The sequence below is a fragment of the Branchiostoma floridae genome, chromosome 4, assembly GCF_000003815.2.
Source record: "Branchiostoma floridae strain S238N-H82 chromosome 4, Bfl_VNyyK, whole genome shotgun sequence".
NCBI classification, from domain to species: Eukaryota; Metazoa; Chordata; class Leptocardii; order Amphioxiformes; family Branchiostomatidae; genus Branchiostoma; species Branchiostoma floridae.
Window position 1 is genome coordinate 27,246,827 of NC_049982.1, and position 19,573 is coordinate 27,266,399.

General features: G+C 42.1%; 1 protein-coding gene across 1 annotated transcript; it reads right to left on the reverse strand.

The window, feature by feature from the left end:
- Positions 1-1,497: 1,497 nt before the first annotated feature.
- LOC118413426 (fibropellin-1-like) lies at positions 1,498-9,823 on the reverse strand. The gene is made up of 10 exons (XM_035816793.1): positions 9,638-9,823; positions 7,386-7,772; positions 6,770-6,859; positions 6,476-6,589; positions 4,842-5,066; positions 4,149-4,280; positions 3,135-3,254; positions 2,447-2,560; positions 2,110-2,187; positions 1,498-1,766 (listed from the first exon to the last, which is right to left on the reverse strand). The coding sequence occupies exons 1-10, from the start codon at positions 9,696-9,698 to the stop codon at positions 1,648-1,650; spliced, it is 1,440 nt and encodes a 479-aa protein (XP_035672686.1). The 5' UTR covers positions 9,699-9,823; the 3' UTR covers positions 1,498-1,647.
- Positions 9,824-19,573: the final 9,750 nt, after the last annotated feature.

The window sequence follows — 19,573 nt, forward strand, 5'->3', positions numbered from 1 at the left end:
TGTGGTCACTCTAACGGAAAATGCACCTCTGTATGCAAATTTCATTCAGCCAGATTCGAGTCTGACTTTAGGAAGCTGCAATGATATATTTGTATTGTACCAAGTTGCATAGAAGTGAAACGTTCTATCAAATGTTTGGCCGGGAATGTAACATGCATTGGCATAATACCGGCCATAAGCCTTATACCGGTCGATTAAAAATAGTGGAACTTAAAGAGATCTACACATGCAACAATAGTTATTTCTGAGGTATGCACACTTCAGACATCTAGGTGTCCAATACATAATTTACAAAGCATCGATAACAATACATTCGAAGACAAAAGGCCTAAAGTTTTCAGGTCATTTTCGGGGCAGGCGAACTCGTCGTGGGACAAACACACTGTCACGTTCATCGCCAGATTTGTAGATAATAATCACATGTGCTCACGGCACAAGACGAGCATGATTCAACAGCAATCTTGAATTTCTTTTGGTGACCTACAACTCGTGTAAAAGTGTGAGGAACCGTTGCATTATCGCCCGGATCTACGGCTGAATGGGTCAAATTGAACGTACGCCGCCATTTTCCCGCCATTTTTAATGCTACGGCCAGCAGTAAAGTTTTACGTCATAGCGGTTGTGACGGACCAAAATTAAATGAAAATTCTTGTCAGTATACGCCCATTTTCTCATGACTTTTTGTATGCTCATGCAGATTTTTGTTTTGTGCAACTACTAACAGGAAAGAAAGGAACAACAGAGGATGTATAAAGGTACATAGCGGCAGTTAATTGTGCCGTGTTTCGTTCGGCCGGTATAGTGCACTCCCTTCCAACCACGCGCCCGTTCTCCGTGCAATTCCGCGGTGTGTTCCAATTACGATATTATGTTTTTAGCAGGACCAGAGAGACAAAATAATTTACACAGAAGAAGTGGCAAAGGTAAGCTGTAACAGCAACATGTAACTGGAGAAAATGATGCGTTGATCATTTGCCAAATTAGCATTGCTTGAGAAATTGCAGTAAACCGACCGGTATTATGCCAATGGATGTTATATCAAGGACGCAAAATGGTAAGGAAAATACTCAGCAAAATAACAACAAAACATGAATCAGTATGACGTAGGTGCGTGGGATTTTTACACACGGATATTCACTGCTGCACGGAGTTCCACGACCCCATACCTTCGCCAAATGATCCTAACCTTTACAACTGCTGTACTAATTGTGTTTGTCATTAATCATGCAAATATGGTCCTTATTTGCATAGATTATTTCAGTTGATCATCTCCTCCACCAGATACCAGACGTACACAATCTATGTTAAGAAAAAAGGCTTTTATCGCATTTCCTGATAATTTATGCAAATGAGGATCTCAGAACAGCAGTTTTTTAAAATTCTAGATCATGTGAAGATAAACATTAAACATTATATTTCAAATGCTGCATTTCTAGCTGTTTACCATTCCTTGTAAAAGGTATGAGGAAAAATGGACAGGTGAGCATGATTTTCCTGCAGGTGGTTTATTGATGTAACGTATTCTATTTCCATGCGGTGCTTCTATCTCTGGTTAGACTCTAAATCAGGCAAAAACGCTAAATTTCAAGGCGTGCATAAAGCAGCCATTGGCTGGTCGTCGTCAAGCCGGAGGCCCTGGTTGTGACGTCACTCAGGCCTGCATGAAAAGGCCGCCACGCCTTCAGGGGTGCAGTTCAAGCCATCCGGACAGGAGGCGCTGCTGCACTGGTAAGGCAGCCCCCGGGTGGTGGTAGATGCACACAGTGCTCATAAGGGTGAATTTGTTGATATTTTGTCATACAAAGGTGAATGTTGTCGATGGGTACTGTACGTTACAGTATGTGCTAAGAGAATTATGTGTAAATGAAGAAAAAAAATTAATGTAACATTTTTAGAAAAGTTTAAAGGACTGGCTACATGGAGTCATGCCATCACATGTATTTATAAATAGCTTACCATTCATATGACTATTCATGTCGAGTGATTTGCAAAGCTACTTGAAAATGATAATGCTATCGAAATATTATTAGAAATGGCATTAGAAACTAAATTATTCTGAACACTGATATATGTAACAACTATCATAGTATGTAATGAACGTTTACTCACGAACGCAGACGAAGTAGAAGGTAAAGTCCTGGCAGACGAATCCAAGAGGACACTGGACTTGGGAACACCAATCCGTTTCTGTATAATGATGATGATGATGATGATAATGATAATGATGATAATAATAATGATAATGATAACAATAATGATGATGATGGTGATGATGATGCTGATAATAATAATAATACTAAGTCTGGTAGAGACTACATTAGAAGTGGGCAGTCAATCGCCTGTACGTAGTAGACACCCTGAGAACGATTACTCAAGAGTTACCGAAACGCCAACCAACGGTTTTCCACAGGCCTTGTTACAAGAACCATATTCCTGTCACACCAACCTGATTCGCAGTGGTCTCCTTGGTAACCGATCGGGCATTGACAGGTGTAGGAGTTGATGTTGTCATGGCAACTCCCGCCATTTTGGCACGGGCCGGAGGCACACTCGTCGATGTCTATGGAAATGCATATAAGAACAGGGTTGTCATTAAAATGCGTGTCATAAAACAACAGCTAGGGGCATCTAGTGTATGTACGTATCGAGTTGAGTATGAATGATCGTATGAAAGCATATAAACAAAGATATAAGAGTATGACAACTGCCGGATATGGCCAACATTTGAAGGAAATGTCTAATAGATTACTTTGAAAATTTCCATTATATATTAACCTTAGCATCAGGAATCTTGTCTATTGTGGTTGTTATGTTCATGTCTTTGTGTGGTCACAGCATGCAGGTTTAGCACTTTTTCCGCAGTATTTCACCTTAGAGGGGCGAAATTCAGTCCAGAATGGCATACTTATGTCTGCAATACAGCCTATATAGTATACGCAGAATCCCAACTGCAGCCTCATTCTGGTGCCATGACCTCGGATGACCCCGGGAAATCCAACATGGCCGCCATAATTGGAATTAACTCTATTGCACGATTTGTTCCTGAAGTGTTATCTTTTACGGAAGAGAGAGAATTTACTGAACGTGCGATTCCAGGAAGCACTGTGTATCTTGAGAACTACAGCAGTACTTACCTATCTCACAAGTCTTCCCGTCCAACCCGGCAGGACAGTCGCAGAAGGCGGCAGAGTCGTTGAAGCAGGACGTGCAGACGCCGCCGTTCTGGCAGATGTTCTGCCCGCAGGGTTTCAGGTCTGAAATTATTATTATCATTATTATCGGGTGTATTTGCAGCCAGTAGGTACCCATTGTGTTGAGTAATGAGGCTGATTAACGTGGTCGAGACAGCTCCTCGAGCACCGGACCCCCGTTTTACGTCCCTCGATTTCGTGGAATGTTTCGTGAGACTACAGCATCTGGTCGTACTTGGTTGGTCTCCCATCCAAGAACTATTATTGAAAATAACCAGACTACGCATTGCTTAACTTCCGAGATCGAGGGATCGGGTGTACCAAAGTCAAAGTTGCCCGTACAAATTGCAGATGCTTAGGGGTGGTGTCCATCTCCATTTCTGTAGCCCTTGGGCCACACATTTGTGTAAGTCACTACGGCAGGGGGCTAGTCCGCTGGTAGTGATGTGTGTTTAACTCCCATACTCTGTCCCAAATGCTGAATGCCAAGCAGAGAAAGCAGCATGTACCATTTTTTAAGTCTTTGGTATGACTCGGCCGGGGATCGAACTCGCGACCTACCGAATGCAAGGCGAACACTACACACTCGGCCTTTGCACCGGACATTATTACATCTACCAAATAATTTTTCGCTGTCAGTTAGTAATAAGCTGATTCATGGTCTACGACTTTACTCATTCGCAGTTCAGACAGTAAAACACCTTATTCTGGTAACTATGAAATCTTACAGCTTACAATTTCCTCATTGCCGTTTTGTCCGAACTCATTCTATTTTTCTGTCATTCCAGCTGACAGTCAAATGTTCATTGGTAACATATAATAATAATATAACCATTGCGGATTTTGCTTTCGACTTAAGTGTTGTCGTTGTCATTATTCCATCATTTCTTTTTCATTCTGAGTAGTGTTTTTGTGTGAATTTTACTAAATTAGGTGCAAAACACAAACTTGATTTACCATCCTGGCAGACGTAGTTGTGCTGCTCCGTGCACGGTGCTGTCTTGGCCAGGAAGCTGTCCGAGCTGTCCAGGAGAACACACAGGTCATCACAGGGAGCGGCGGGTTCACTGGCAGACCACTGCAGGGGGACTGGTGGATGGTGAACAAAATTTCATGATTATTATCCACGTATAAGACTAGAAATGGCCGTTTTTGTGATGGTTTACAGTTCTTCTGGTTTTCTAAAGAAACAAAAAAAGGGTCATTGACTGCCATTTGTATCCCACCTTGCTTACAAAATGTTGTACAGAAAAGATTGTAACAAACGTTACCATTGTTTGAAGCTTTCTAAGCATTCTGTCTGACCCGGTGCAAACATGCTGCCCACTTTTTAAATGTCCCTAGGGGCGTCATCTTATGCCTAAATGATGTTGCCAATGATGTTAACATTTTTTAAGAAAAAGGGTTAAGTTTAATGTTGTAGCAAACGTAACCGGTAACGTTTGTTACCTGCTCTGTAATGCATTACCGATGGGACCGAAAATAATACGTTGCCATTTTTGGCTATGGTTAAAAGAGGAATTTTTCCTAAACAACCAGGTAGTTTTCACTGAAAATAAAGCCGATTTATTTTTTGACCAAAAAAATGCCATTTTCGACATTTCAATGAGAACGAGTGTTATACGGCCAGTGGGCTTCAATTTGAAGTACCTGATAAAGGAGCCCCGTGACTGTAGAGAAACACCGCCGGTGCTGTTTTGAAGGCCAGCCAGTTCGACACGCCGGAGGTAGCCGCGACCTTGTCAGCGAGGAAACTTTGCTGCTGCTGGTCTGTTATATCCACCAGGTGACCGTCCTGAGCTCGGCAGGCTCGGGCCGCGTCAAGGTGGGCAGCAGCGGTGGGGGAGAACTGGTAACATTCTCCGGCAAAGATCACTGGAATTTGTGAAAAAGAAAAGTTAACAGACATTTCATTTCAATTCAATTTACTGTACTCATATAGTAAGGTTCTAACACGACCAGGATTGTACTCACTTGTAGTCTTGCTGCTTAACATATGGCCGATGAAGGTGGCGCTGTAGCAGCAAGAATGCCGCCCCAAACGCATTCTCCTACGCAAAGGAACCACAGTCGTGTCAAAACTTACTGTGTTTACGTCTGCTACCTTGTGCACTCAGACCAGTTAGGGACCGGCCTACTTATAAATATTAATGAGCTTGCCCTTATATGGGCAGTCAGCCGTTGGGGATCGGGCATAGGAGGATGGAGCCATGTGATACGTAACATGATTGGCTGATAGCTTCCCAGCGGCCTTTGCGAGACAGCTTGCGACAACAACAAGCCCAAGAAAGGCCTATTCTCTGATTGGTTGACAGCTTGTTTGTGGCGACAATCATAATAACCACTGATAGGGCATGAGATAGCAGGGCCCCATAGGCTAATGCCGTTGGGGACCGAGCGTTAGGACCGGGCGTTAGGAGGATGCCCCAAACGTGGCTCAGTTTGTATCCCCCCTCGTCTCTGTTCATGACTGGAGCTGAGCCACGTTTGGGACGGCATTTTTGCTGCTGCAGCGCCACCTACATCGGCTATAAATATAAGCAAAAGAATCAGATCCAGCCATTCTAACCCTGATGATGGTGTCTGACAGACATCGAAACGTTGGAAGGGAGTCCGATTCTGGTTGTGTTTTGAAGAACCTTACTATATGAGTAATTTACCAACCTGATGTAACTATAAACGGATCAATTCACCTGTAACGTTATAGAGAAGGTAAGTTATGAAACAATAACAATAAAAGAAAACATGGCTGGGGTGGATGGACAGAAACCTTCAAGTTGTCTTTCGTTTTGTGGGCCGCCCTCAAACTTGAGAATAATATTGCAATTAGATGTTCAGAATTCGCTTTATTGTTGCGCACCTGTTATAAGATGTAACCCTAAGTAAAGGAGACCTGAAGGTGGACCTCAAAATTCTTCGTCTTCTTCTTTTAACCTCATTAGGCTAAGGGCTACAAGCACGGTACGTAAGGCGTATACAGGACTGTAAGTTTTGATTCACTCACACCGGGAAGGTTCCCTATACTCTTTCCGATACGTCTGGCGGGTTCTATTACGCGCGTGGGATTTTAAAGGTCCATCCAGATGAAAGTCAGTATCAACATAGGACTTAAAGAACGATATTTTGGGGAAAGAGATGTCTGGAAGGAGAGGGTGGACTTGGTCCGGGCAAGCAGCCCGCAATGATGATGATGATGATGATCAACATACACATCGCTGTTTGCTATGTTGCTGTTCGGGTGAAAGCAAAAGAAAACCTTACCGTATGGCCGATAAATATCCTACCCGTTTCACAGTTCTTCCCGGTGACATCTTCAGGACAGGCACAGCTGTAGCCGTTCACGTGATCGAGGCAGGTCCCTCCCAGCCAACAAGGGTTGCTCGCACACTCGTCTATGTCTGAATTATAGTAAATAAAGACTCAAAGATGATTCCAGAATCTGATGAACCATAACATTAGAAGCGTCTTACGCAGTTACCATGTCAACCGATGTAAATGATTAGAACCTAGGATGTGCACAATCGTTGATGTCAGCTTATACTTGCATATGTTGCTTTAACAGAAAAGCGCTCGCTGACCTTGATCACAGTTGTGTCCGGTCCAGCCGTCCTCACAGGTACACGTCGAACCGTCTGTACACGTTCCGTGGACACAGACACACGCAGGGGCTGGAGACAGAGATGTGTAACACTAGTTCACCTTTATCCGCGGGGTAACCTATATCCGTTGCTTTTTTTAAAATGGGGTATTTAGGGGCACTATGTCGACGGACGGTGGTTTCAAAGTACAATATATTAAAAACATTGCATTTTGATTAAACAACGGATTTAGGTTACCCCGATATTTAACACCATTGCAGTTTGATATAAAAACGGATATAGGTTATCCCGCGGATAAAGGTGAACTAGCGTTACATCAAGTTTGTCATTGGCTTCGAGAAGGAAACGAAACGAAGCACAAGATGCAGACTGGGACGGATCTTCAGTGCTGTCTACTGCTGTATGTTTCACCACTCCTAGCCCCGTCCAATTTCTGCCAAGTCATCATCAATTATTGTTATTTCCTTAGTAATTCAAATTTCATGCGTCTTCTGACCTTACATGTCGGATCATAACCCCCACCCCACCCCGAAAAAGGGTGAAAAAAGAGAAGTTGACAGCGTCTTTTGACACGACATCGAGGCTTCATCCTCACCTGCACACAGCGCGTACATGTCGTTGTAGTTTCCTCCTTGCAGGCCTGTGGTCTGAGTGTCGTAATCCACTCCGTACGCACCGTACAAGCTCCAGCCAGGGATGTACACAAAGGTGTCATCAAGCGGCTGACACTGACTGCCAGCCCCGTCCGTGTGTCCACACAGCTCACTCGAGAGAGCCCCGAGCGTTGTACATTCGGCATGGTGAAACGTGATGCAGTCTGATGCCCACAGGTAGGTACACCCATCCGCACCTGTCCGGTAGCCTGGGTACCTCATCCCCGCCGCTTCACACGTGGCTTTCACGTTAGCATTGGTCATCTGTCCTGTCGCACGAATCTTCCAAAAGGACCAGGTGTCAATCGTGGCCAGGTACACCTGTTGGCCTGAAAAGAGCGAGACATCTTGTTATGACCAGATAGCACATGTATTATTTAGATGACGGTTAGGCCACACCGACTTCATCTTTAATATGGATGACATCCTCTGGAGACTCCAAAACTAACGCTCACGGGTGAAAAAAATGAAGAAGAAAAAAAAACAGCAAAAATAAAAAGTGCTGCTAAACCACAGGACTAAACATCCAAACCATTTTCCCCAGGGTTTGTTTGTCTTATGTTCACCTCCAGTCAGACTGTGCGAGACAATCGTCGCCATTTCAATCATGTTTGTATTGGCATTCTTGTTTAAATAGGGAGCAAGATAGCCTATGTCGCAGACTTCGAGCGGACTGGCTTTTTTTCAGGGGGCGTGGCCTCTGGTTCGCGATTTTCAACATTGGCTAGCCGGGAAAGGGAGTTTGCCGTGGAAAGGATTTTACTCGATCTCGAAGCCTGCGCGCAACGAGCTATGCACGCAACCGCTCAAGGCAAGGTTACACTTTGAGCAAAAGTGCGGGTGACGTGCGTTGAGACGTGCACCCTCCCTGCTCTTGCCATTTCTTCCCCACGTTTTCAGAAAAAAATATGGCGGACGTGGCCTCCAAAAAGCACGACAAATAACACTTACGACGGGTTGGGCCCTTAGCGTTGAATTAAGTAGACGATATATATCAAATAATCTCAAAAATAGGGACTAAGACAGTGACTCCACAGAAGGTAATAAGTCCTCACTTCTGTGTTGATATATTTTTCAATCGGGTTGCGGTGTAACAACACAGATATCTGTCTATCATTCAGAACGAAAATATCATTTTACATTAAGGTATTGATGTGTTTTAACATTTTAACAAATGACTATCGCACAGTGGCATAAATAGTTATTTTAACTAACTTTGTACTCATTACATTGAAGCGAAATGTTGATTTAACATAATCAAATGAATACCAAATCATTCGAAAAAATGTAAGTCTACATGAGAATATCGATGCTTTTAAAATATTTTAACAAACGTTTTGACATACATTGAAGCGAAGTATTGATTGAAAGTAATTGAATGAACACTAAAGAAACATAGTCGTCACTCCTCTACCACGAGCACTGAATAGCGATTTGATTTAGGAACGGAGGTAGCCTGCCACTAGCACAAAATGAAACGGTTCAACTGTAGTTTTCACGGCTTACGTGTAAGTTTGGCTTGGCATCTTCGGACGCGAATATCTTTTACGTAATTGCATGATTACAGATTAACGAATCCTAGGAACAACAGCGGGAGGAGAACATTTACTTATAGATCGGTAAAGATGTGGAATTTGCTACCTAGAGATTTCAAGATTGTCTCTGATACGCGATTGTTTAAGAGAATGATCATGACAGACTAATTCTACGGATTGTAGGATGGTTTTTAGTGTAACGCTAGTTCACCTTTATCCGCATGATAACCTATATCCGTTGCTTTTAAAAACATTTCATTTAGGAATACCAAGTCGACGGACAGAGGCTTCAAACTGCAAAATAAAACCATGCATTGTAGACCATTGTAAGTCGACTTGATATCCCTACGTAGTATCCTGTTCTCAAACACAACGGATAAAGGTTACCCGGCGTATAAAGGTGAACTCTATGTGCCCTCTGACCTCACTCGTGGTTTTAGACTTGATGTATGTATTTTTATGCAAGTCTGATCTGTATCTGATAGTATGTTATTGTATCTGTTAATGTATTTATATATACACTATGTGTTTTTATTGTATGAGCCCTGGAAGATTAGCTCAATCTGAGCTAAAAGGCATCTAAATAAACTCAATAAACTCAGTATAATTAATACTTTGGCATCGATTCCGGACGAAATGCTGGTACAAAATGTACTCACCGACTGAAGCGGAGGGCAGGGTGCCTACTGCCGCGAGGAGGAACAGAAACTTCCACATCATTGCCGTCTGTTATGTCAGTCTCGACTGCCTGGACAGAGTTCTGGTTACAACAGTATAGACCAAGTCTGTGTGACGCCGGCCAGCAATGTAGGGTGGACCGTATAGAAGAGCGACTAAACCAGGCTAGTTTAGTATACCGGTAGTTCTGGGTGACGAACGGCGCATTAATTATTGTAGGTCAGAGTTGACAGGCGCCGAATCAACGTTGTTGACTTGACAACTTCGAGATGTTGCAAAGTTTTGATTAAAAATGCCTCCGCTTACTTGTGTTGCGATGGGACCTGGACGATAATAGCTTGGAAGAAAAAATGCCTCAGTTTACTTGTGTTGCCATGGGACCTGGACGATAATAGCTTGGAAGAAAAAATGCCTCAGTTTACGTGTGTTACCATGGGACCTGGCCGACAATAGCTTGGAAGAAAAAATGCCTCAGTTTACGTGTGTTGCCATGATACCTGGGCGGTAACAGGTTGGATGTGTAGTAGAGTAGTAGTAGTAGACTGGTTTGTTAAGCAAGCGTATATACGCATAACAGGCCTCCAAGCAGTCTGGAAGGATGAATAGCGAGGACATTATAATAGTGTATCATGCAAATGGAAAACTTTGTGAATGACGTTAAAACAATGGATCAATGTTAAAATCATAACAATAGTTTCTAGTTGAAATACAATTTTGGAGGAAGTATTACGAATTTGTTGTGTTGACCTTAAGATATTGAAAGAATTCTGCTATTCACAGGCTTAGAATTTACATAGACTTTAAAAACTTAAACAAGACAAATTTGTAAAAGCAAGTTCGTAGGTAACCATGAAGAGGCAATAATAGGAAAAGTGTAATAGTGTCAGTGAGGAGTAAAGTTCAGCTTGAGTTCATTAAGCGTTTCCACAATGGCCGGGATGGCGCTTTTCTTGTAGCAGAGAGTGCGGGGACGGAGTGTTGTTAACGTGACGGACGACGTATTGTTGAATAAAAGAAGACCTTTATTGTACAGTTTTGCCCAGCCTAGCTTAGTACAGGTCACAACGAGCAACATATATACATATAAAAGTATCACAAGTCTAGTCTAACACAAACGTTTGGCTTCTTCTCGCTTCTTGGTAATGGTGAAAATGTAGGACTGTATGGGTTTAGCTATTGTCGGTTTGTCAAAACGCATGAAAAATATAAACATGTGTCTAAAATGGGGGAATCTACTTTCTATATATTACTAAATAGAGTATTTCTATCATTGACATACATATCGCAATCAACAGTGAAGTGCACTTCATCTTCTACCATGTTTGAGGTACAAAATTGGCAGACTCTTTGTTCTAGAGGAGTGCGGTTGTGCCTTCCTGATTCAATTCGCAGTCTGTGGCAACTGATTCTTAGTTTAGGTCAGAGTTCATGACAGGCACCGAATCAACGTTGTTGACATGAGAACGTCGATATGTTTACTTGTGTTGCCAAGAGACCTGGATGGTAATAGGTTGGATGTGTGGAGACGGGGGCGTTCAACAAAAGTGTGACCGGCAAGCGCTGGTTACTAGGGACTGAAGGCACGGGAAGGGGTATTAGACATACTAAAGCCCACCACACGCATACAAAGTTGTATGCGCAATGTATGGATATAAAGGAGACAAAAGTGTCAGGATGAGGCGGAGTGTAACGCTTTTTCGAAAGCTTGTAGTGCAATGCGGCTTCGTCATCGTCAGATACGCGCTAAAAGGTGCCCTCTCACTGCATTTGGGGCCAGCTTGCGGCACCGCCGGGTTTGTTCACTGCGGCACTATTTTGTTATTTTCGCGATTTGTAACGAGTTAGATATTGCGTAATACGTAAATTATCACTTAGAAGACAACAAAATACACAAAACGGGAAGAAAATTCGGTCTTTATCTCTGAAATTCGTTGAGTATTTTTCGAACCCCGCAGTGCCGCACCAGTACCACAGGCAGTGAGAAAGGAAACGAAAAATAGAAATGTGCAAGTAAAAAAATATGCACAAATTATGCCCACGACTATTCTCTTGACGTCTTATGTAGTTTGGTGCCTTTTATATCATACTTTTCGTTTCCGAAAGCTGCCCGTCCTGGCGGAGGTTTGGAAATGTGACGTAGGCCTTACTCGTCTCTAATTAAAGCCTCCATTACAGGCTCTCTGGGGCCTTTTTGGGTTCATAATACACTTTTGCTGGTCATTTTTTTTGTACTAGGTCGCTGATTGCCGGCCGTCGCTGATTACTGGCGATCAGCGACACAGTAAAAAAGAAATGACCAATAAAAGTGTATTTTGAACAAAAAAGGCCACAGAGAGCCTGTTATGGAGGCTATCTGAGTAAAGCACTATATCTTAAACATGTGGCGGGAGGACATTAGATATAAACCTATCTACTGACCCGTACTACCCCTACTGCCTGGATTACTCCCAACAAGTCCTGTCACCAGGCGACAGGAGGAGGGATGATGGACTGTGGACTCGTGACGTCAGTGTATCTCGTTTATGTTGCTTCGATACGACTAACTAATCTTCCAGGGTTTAGAATAGACGTACTGACGTATCAACCACGTTTGACTGGCCAGACTACGACAAAAAGATTCACGAATATTATTAGAAATCGGATGGATTTCACGAGTTCTTATGAATGCTAAGACACCAAGCTTAGGCACCAAGCCTGATTAAATCTAGGTTATGGTGTTATGCCACAATCATGAAGAACTTGGGATGTCCCTGTAGCTCAACTGGTAGCAGCCTCACAGTTTAGCTCAACTGATTCCAATTGGTTGGTAACTGGGAGACCCCATTTCAATCCTGGGTATTCATCAGGATAGCCATCAAAATTTTAGTAATTTTCAGCCATAAATTGTTGGATTTTAGAGGGTCTCTGAGGGGGGTCCCAGAACGCCAAAACGAAAAATAGCTGGAGGGTTTTAACTATATGGCTGTTCATAGTTCCACATACCTATCACATATACAAAGTATGAGCCGATTTGGCCGACCCCCATCTTCCGACCTCTGCCTGGTTTTGCTGGTTTTCTCGTGCAAACTCATAATGAGTCAAAATTTTTTGCTGTGACTTTCTAGTCGTCCACAAAGACGCATGGATTTTTCAGAGCGCGCACTGGGTCGATGGCACGGTCCACTCTGTTAAGCGAGAATCATGGTCATCTATGACGTCAGCTTTATGGCTGATTGGACGCATGTACTCGAAAGCAGGTATCTTCTCTCTGTGTAGACTAGACATAGATAAAGGATTGAGTAAGAGTAAGCAATGGTACACTAGCAGGGATGATAAAGTTCTTTGCACGTATTCCAACCCCCTTAAGATGTTTATTTCAAGTCGACGTTTCGGTGACCACCCCTCACCTTCCTCGGGGTATTTGACAATACTAACAGGTTTTCATTCGCACTGTAGCTAGGAGTCGAATGGACTACCTATCTATGTACATATCTTAATACTTTGCGTTTGGGACAGCATTTGTTAGCAGCGACACCTTGCTGCAGTACGAAATAGAACCAGTCAGTATAAAACGACTTGGTGTAATCCGCATCAGTCTAGGTACCAGCTGGACAGCGGGTTGAATCGCCTGCTGACCGAAGCCGTATACCCGTAAACAAGCAGAGCAAATCACAGCCCACCATAAAAAAGAAAAACAAGTAGAAATAATCATTACAATCATCACATGTGTCAATATTCATGAAGCTGAGCTGAGACAATCAACACCTCCAGAAACATATGAATAATCTAATTTTGTTTGTCACATTGTTACGGAAAAGCTATCCAGTGTTCACAGCGAACAGGCACAATTGCAACGAGAGAGCTGAAGAAAACTACTTCAGGACTAGTCGACTGGCTACCCCGGAAAGCACCGACTGAATTCGAAGATACCGTGACCAGCTTAAGAGGTAAGCTTGTATGATACATGTATAAGTGATACACGACCACAAACGGGGGGCATTCGCGGGGTAGCCGTGCATGCGTCATGCAAAATTCTACCACGAATGTGACCACGCCCATACTGTAAGTTCGTTTAGATTTGAGGCACTTAAATTTAGCGACATGGGATATCAAATCGACAGTTTGCAATACTGTAAATGCAGAAATGCTCGCGGTGGATTAATGTTCGCGGTTGACCACTTCACCGCGAACTTAAAACTAGCTGATGAAATGACAAGTAACAAAATCGAAGCCTGTGTTAACGGCTGTAATGAATTCATGATAACTTAGAATACTATGGAAATTGCACAATTTATATTAACGTATGGTATACAGGTGGGTCTAGTATGTGTTGAGCTCATAACAATTCAGGTTCAAAATGAACGGCCATATTAACCTTCCTTGACTGAAGAGAATATCAAGCATTTAGTTGTTTTTTCTTGAAAACAAAGAGGTAAAGGCTTCTATGAATTGCTAATGCAGAAATCTTCTCTGAAATTACAGGATAAAATTTTATTATCGCCACTTATTGCGTTCAGGTGTCTGCAATGTATTCATTTTCCCCGTTGCTATAGAATTTCTTTTGAATTGAATCATTAATTTTCAAAGAAAGACTTATAATGTTTGTGAAACCATTACGATATATCATAAAAAGCCAACATTTTCTATTACTGAGAATACTGTCTTTAAATCGGAGGGGTCTAAATAACGTCACATATGAAAGTAAGGACAGTCAGTAAAAAATCTTTTAGCAAAAAAATTGCAAAACATTAAAATTCAAACAGAACTGCGCGAAAAGCAGACATTAAAGCACACGTTAAAGGTGCGTTTTCATGAAATTATGCTTAACGTAAGCCAGAAGTTCATTCAACGAACCATATTTAGTATGAAGATGATAAGTGACAATAATGTAAAACTTGAACTATACAAAATTGTTTTGTGTCTATGTGTCCAGATGCATCTATTGTTCATGTAAGAACAATACCGAGTCCAGTTACTGTTTCCCTGCAAATCTGCACCACATTGAGTGAGAAATGAATACTCATCAACGTCGCTATGCAAATTAACAGACCCAGACTGATTCAAAACTGTTTGTCACGCAAGACATGTATTAAGTAACAGCTGGTAAGAACAACTTTACCAGTCACGTATGAATTTAATTCATAAAACTTTTCACTGATTTCATTGTATGCTGGGAGACGCGGGGCACTATGGGTAACGCAGAATACAATTATAGCAAGACGTACATGCGTGCAGTGCATGTGCATTCATATATAACGTCCAGCAGTAAGATTCATATGAAAATGTATACGTTTTTTTTCCACTTATTTTTTCTATTGCAGTAGTGTCTGATGGTACTCCGCATATCCAAAACGCATTTTTTGCTTTGATATTAGAGACAAATTACATTGAAATATCGGCACATGATCTGAAAAAAATATTTGTTTACTATCTTTTTGGACTTTTGGCCTTAGCGGCCATGTGTGGCGTATGCTAAAACTCTTACTCCTGCTTTCTCCAAAGGTACCCCCTTGTTTCCCCTCTAAATGAAACGCGAGACTCCTATTGTTCCCTTTTTTCAAAGGTAGAAATCAATTTTAATTGGCTGCCAGGAAAATATGATCACACGAAATACAAATTGAAAAAAATACACCATAGTCTGTGATAGGGGTGGGTACCGGTACAGAAAATTCAGGTACAGGTATGGTTCAGGTCCAGGTCCGGACCTGGACGTTAACCTGGACCTAATTATCTGCGAAAACTTATGAATGGACGATAATCAAAACAATGGTCCGTTTCGCTACAAAGGATTCGGTTTGATGGAGTATCTGACTTCCATTGGCGTTTTAAAATTCTATTTTCATGTAAACAACCCTAACTGCCAGTTTTAGACCATGTTTAACCGTAGAAGCTTGGTAACATGACTATCAAACTCTCCTCTACTTCGCTCTTGTTCTTTTCTAGGACCTGCAAGCCCTAAAATACGTTAACGCCGATATAATCTGCTCATTTTCGAATCGGCCCAACATCCGGTCACTGATTTTTCAGGTCCGGTCCAACAAGAAAAAAGCTGGTATTGTACCCTTACACTGTTCTGTGATTACCATGTTTTATTCCTTCTCCTTGTTTCTTATGACAGGACAACATGGGAAGAAAGCTTCGGCACATGCTGATATTTCTTCTCATCATGATGAAGGAACCCAACATGCCAGAAGCTGGCTGCACATGTTTATCATTCGAAAAATGCGAATGCAAAAGTCTGGGCCTCAACAGATTCCCTCAGAACCTCCCCAAATTCACCAACCACCTAGACTTGAAAGATAACTGCATACGTAGTATTCCATCACTTTCAAATCTACCTAGTCTAAAAAATTTGATCATTGAAGGCAACTTATTGAGTAACATCAATCTAGGTACATTCTCAAATCACTCCCAGCTTGCGTATTTGAACCTTGGCCTGAACAAAATAACCAGCATTCGAGCTAGTGTTTTCTCAAATTTACCCCAGCTCATGCGACTGTACCTGCACTGTAACAAGATAAGCAGCATTCAGGCAAGTGCTTTCACTAATCTACCCAAGCTCGAGTCTTTGGATCTGTCCTGCAACCAGCTAACTCACATCCAATCAGGTACATTCGTAGGTCTGCCCGAGCTTCAACATCTGCGCCTGCACTCTAACAACATAAGTATAGTTCAGTCTGAAGCGTTCTCAAATCTACCCCAGCTTCACACTTTAGACCTTAAATCCAACAACATGAGTGTAGTTCAGGCTGCTTCATTCTCGAATATTCCAAAGCTAACTCTTTTGTATCTGGACAAGAACCAGATAACTGACATCCAGTCTGGTTCATTTTCAAATCTACCCAACCTCCAATACTTGCACTTGGAGTCAAACAAGATATCCTCCCTTCCTCTATCAGTTTATAATGTTTTAGCATCGGAATCCATTTTTGAGTTGTGTATTGACAACAACCCCTGGCAGTGTGACTGTAGGATGGTTCCCTTTTGGCAAAATCAGCTCAACTCATTCATAATATGTTCCCAACCTCCTGAACACTCTGGACGGCACCTTCTACTAATAGATCGCAAAGATCTGATTTGTAAAGACCAAATAAAATCAACAACAGTCACGTCCAATAGTCACGCCCCATTCAGTTCATCCCCAGTGACAACGTATTCTCCATATGGCAATACTGTAAGCAATACTGTAAGCAATACTGGCCCAACAGTGCATAATACTGTAAACTCCAAATTTGCCACCATGTCTGATGATACACAATCGCAAAGTGCTACCAATTCCACCAGTAGTACCAATACCACACATAACTATACCTGGCACTTCAAAGGCAGCTCGATATTTGCAACGTTGTCTGCTGACACACAAATAAAAGAGCTGCAAAATGTTACAGTTCTGCCACGATTTATTCCAACTCTGGTTCCTATCACGGGTTCTTCGAGCAACAACCAAGCTGCTATTATTTCAGCTGTTATTGGATCAATCCTTATTCTCACTGTCGCCATTGCTGTCGTAGTCTGGTGCAACTGGAGGGTCAGGAATATTCCTGCAGGAATTAAGAATAACAAATTTGCATTTAACAACCCCACAGTTACCGTAATTTTCAATAGTCACTATCAGGCAGGACAGGGTCAGTCTCAGGCCATTACTGAGTCCAACACAAGAATGTCAGAGGTCAGTGGTAATGATAATCAGTATGAAGATGTAGACAACATAAACACCACACCTAAAATGATTGCCAGTGACCATGATCAGACAGGGCGATGCCAGCATAGGGCTATCACTAGCCCCAACAAATACACAACGGCTGCTATGGTAACAAGTGGTCATAATCACCAATATGAAAATATGCATAGTCAAAAAGGGCAGAGCCGGCTTCAAGCCATCACTGAATCAATTACAAACACCACGTCTGCTGAAATAGCTAGTGGTCATGGTCATCCGTATGAAGATACGAACCAGCATAATCAGACAGGGCAGGGGCAGGGTCAGGTCATCACTGAATCCAACAAAAACACCACGGCTGCTGTAGTAGCTACCTGTCATGGTCACCAGTATGTAAACGTGAAGCAACATAATCTGAAAGGGCAGGGTCAGTGTCAGGTCATCACTGAATCCACCACAAACACCACAGCTGCTGTGGTGACTGGTGACCATGATCAGACAGGCCGACCAGAACAGGCTCAGCCTGTCACTGATCCCTTGGATGCTAAAAATGCATCTTATGGAGCAGGTCCGATTTCCTCAAATGTAAATTCAATGTACAAGGCCGTTGGTCAGTCTCAGCACACCACAAACACCACGGCTGCTGTGGTGACAGGTGGTCATGATCAGACAGACCTGCTAGACCAGGCTCAGCCTGTCACCGAACCCTTGGGTGCTAAAAATGCATCTTATGGCACAGGTCCTATTTCCTCAAAGGTCAATTCGAAGTACAAGGTCGTAGGTCAGCAATAAATCCAACACAAAACATCACAAATGATGTAATGACTATTGGTCAAGATTAGACAGGGCAAATATTTATTGTTATAAAGATTTGATGTTTTTTATTTGATGTATCTCAGTACAGTTGAAGTCAAGTTGCTGTACAATATTTTTATTTATCATTTGTCTTACATTACCTTAAAACCTCCGACCCCTCCTCATTATCTTTTAGTTCACCGCTTTCATTTTATTCAGATCTCAGTTTACATCGTTGTCTTCTTTATGTTATACTTGATTTACATTTATGTTGTGTGTTATAATGTATTGACTCCTGGAAGAATATAATTTACAGGTAAATTGTACATTCTAATGGAGATCTAAAGAAACAGACAAACAAATATTGTACCGGCTTCAGACCATATTTGATCTAAATCCAACATGACAATCAAAGCTACTGTAATGACAAGTGATGATGGTCAGACAAACCATGTAGGACAAGCTGGGGCTGTCACCGAATAACTCGATGCTATAAATGCATCTTCTTGCACAAGGTCGATTCCCTTTGTGATTTCTCTGTACAAGGTGCACGTACGTGGTGGGTTAGTCTCCGACCATCACTGAATCCAACACAATGACCAGTGATCAAGATTATGTCAGACAGAACATTTTAGGGCTTGGGCTCATATTAATCATGTACATATATGTAGTGGAAAGTAGAAGAAAGGAAATGTTTGGTATCCGGCATATGTTGTGCTGTGGAGTTCATAGCTTGGACAAAATACTGAAACATCAGTTCCCACCCAACAATTTACCTGTAGTTCCAATGTATCCGTGTTGTCACATTGGGACTGGATTCTTACACGGTGATGAAATGCATTGATCAATGTCCAGTTCAAAATTGGTACCAGTTTGTGGTAAATATTAGACAGGGAACTTTAGGGCTTGGGCTATCACTGAATCTTTAGATGCTAGAATGCAAGAACTCGTGTCAGTTAAGTACTGTATGGTGGAACGTTAGATCAAGGAAATGTTTGGCATATGTTGGAAAAACGGAGTCCATGGCTTCAGGTGCTCTACACAGCTACGGTAAATTGACATATTCATAAATGTCCAGGTCACAATTGGTAACAGGTCGGGCACTGGCAACTGTAGATGTTAACGAGTACTGGCAATAGTCTGTTGGACACAACGTCGTTCAATGTAACACTGAGATGGACTATGACGATCACTAGAAAGCGAATGCTACATGAAGTATACGTCGATTAAGGTTAGACACCCAGGTGGTAAGATATACCAAATAGCAGTTACTCCACAAGCAACTGGATATGAATTGGGAAACGGTCAGACGTTTCAGATGACAATCGCTCTCTTTCGTAAGTGACTGTTGAAGATCGGGTTTTATATCCTATGATATAAAATTATGAATTGATATGAAAAAGAGTTGAAGACAATGTATTAGTAGTTCAATAGAAAACAAGGGTAAGAGAAGTTAAGACGAAGTTGATGCAAATGAGTTAAA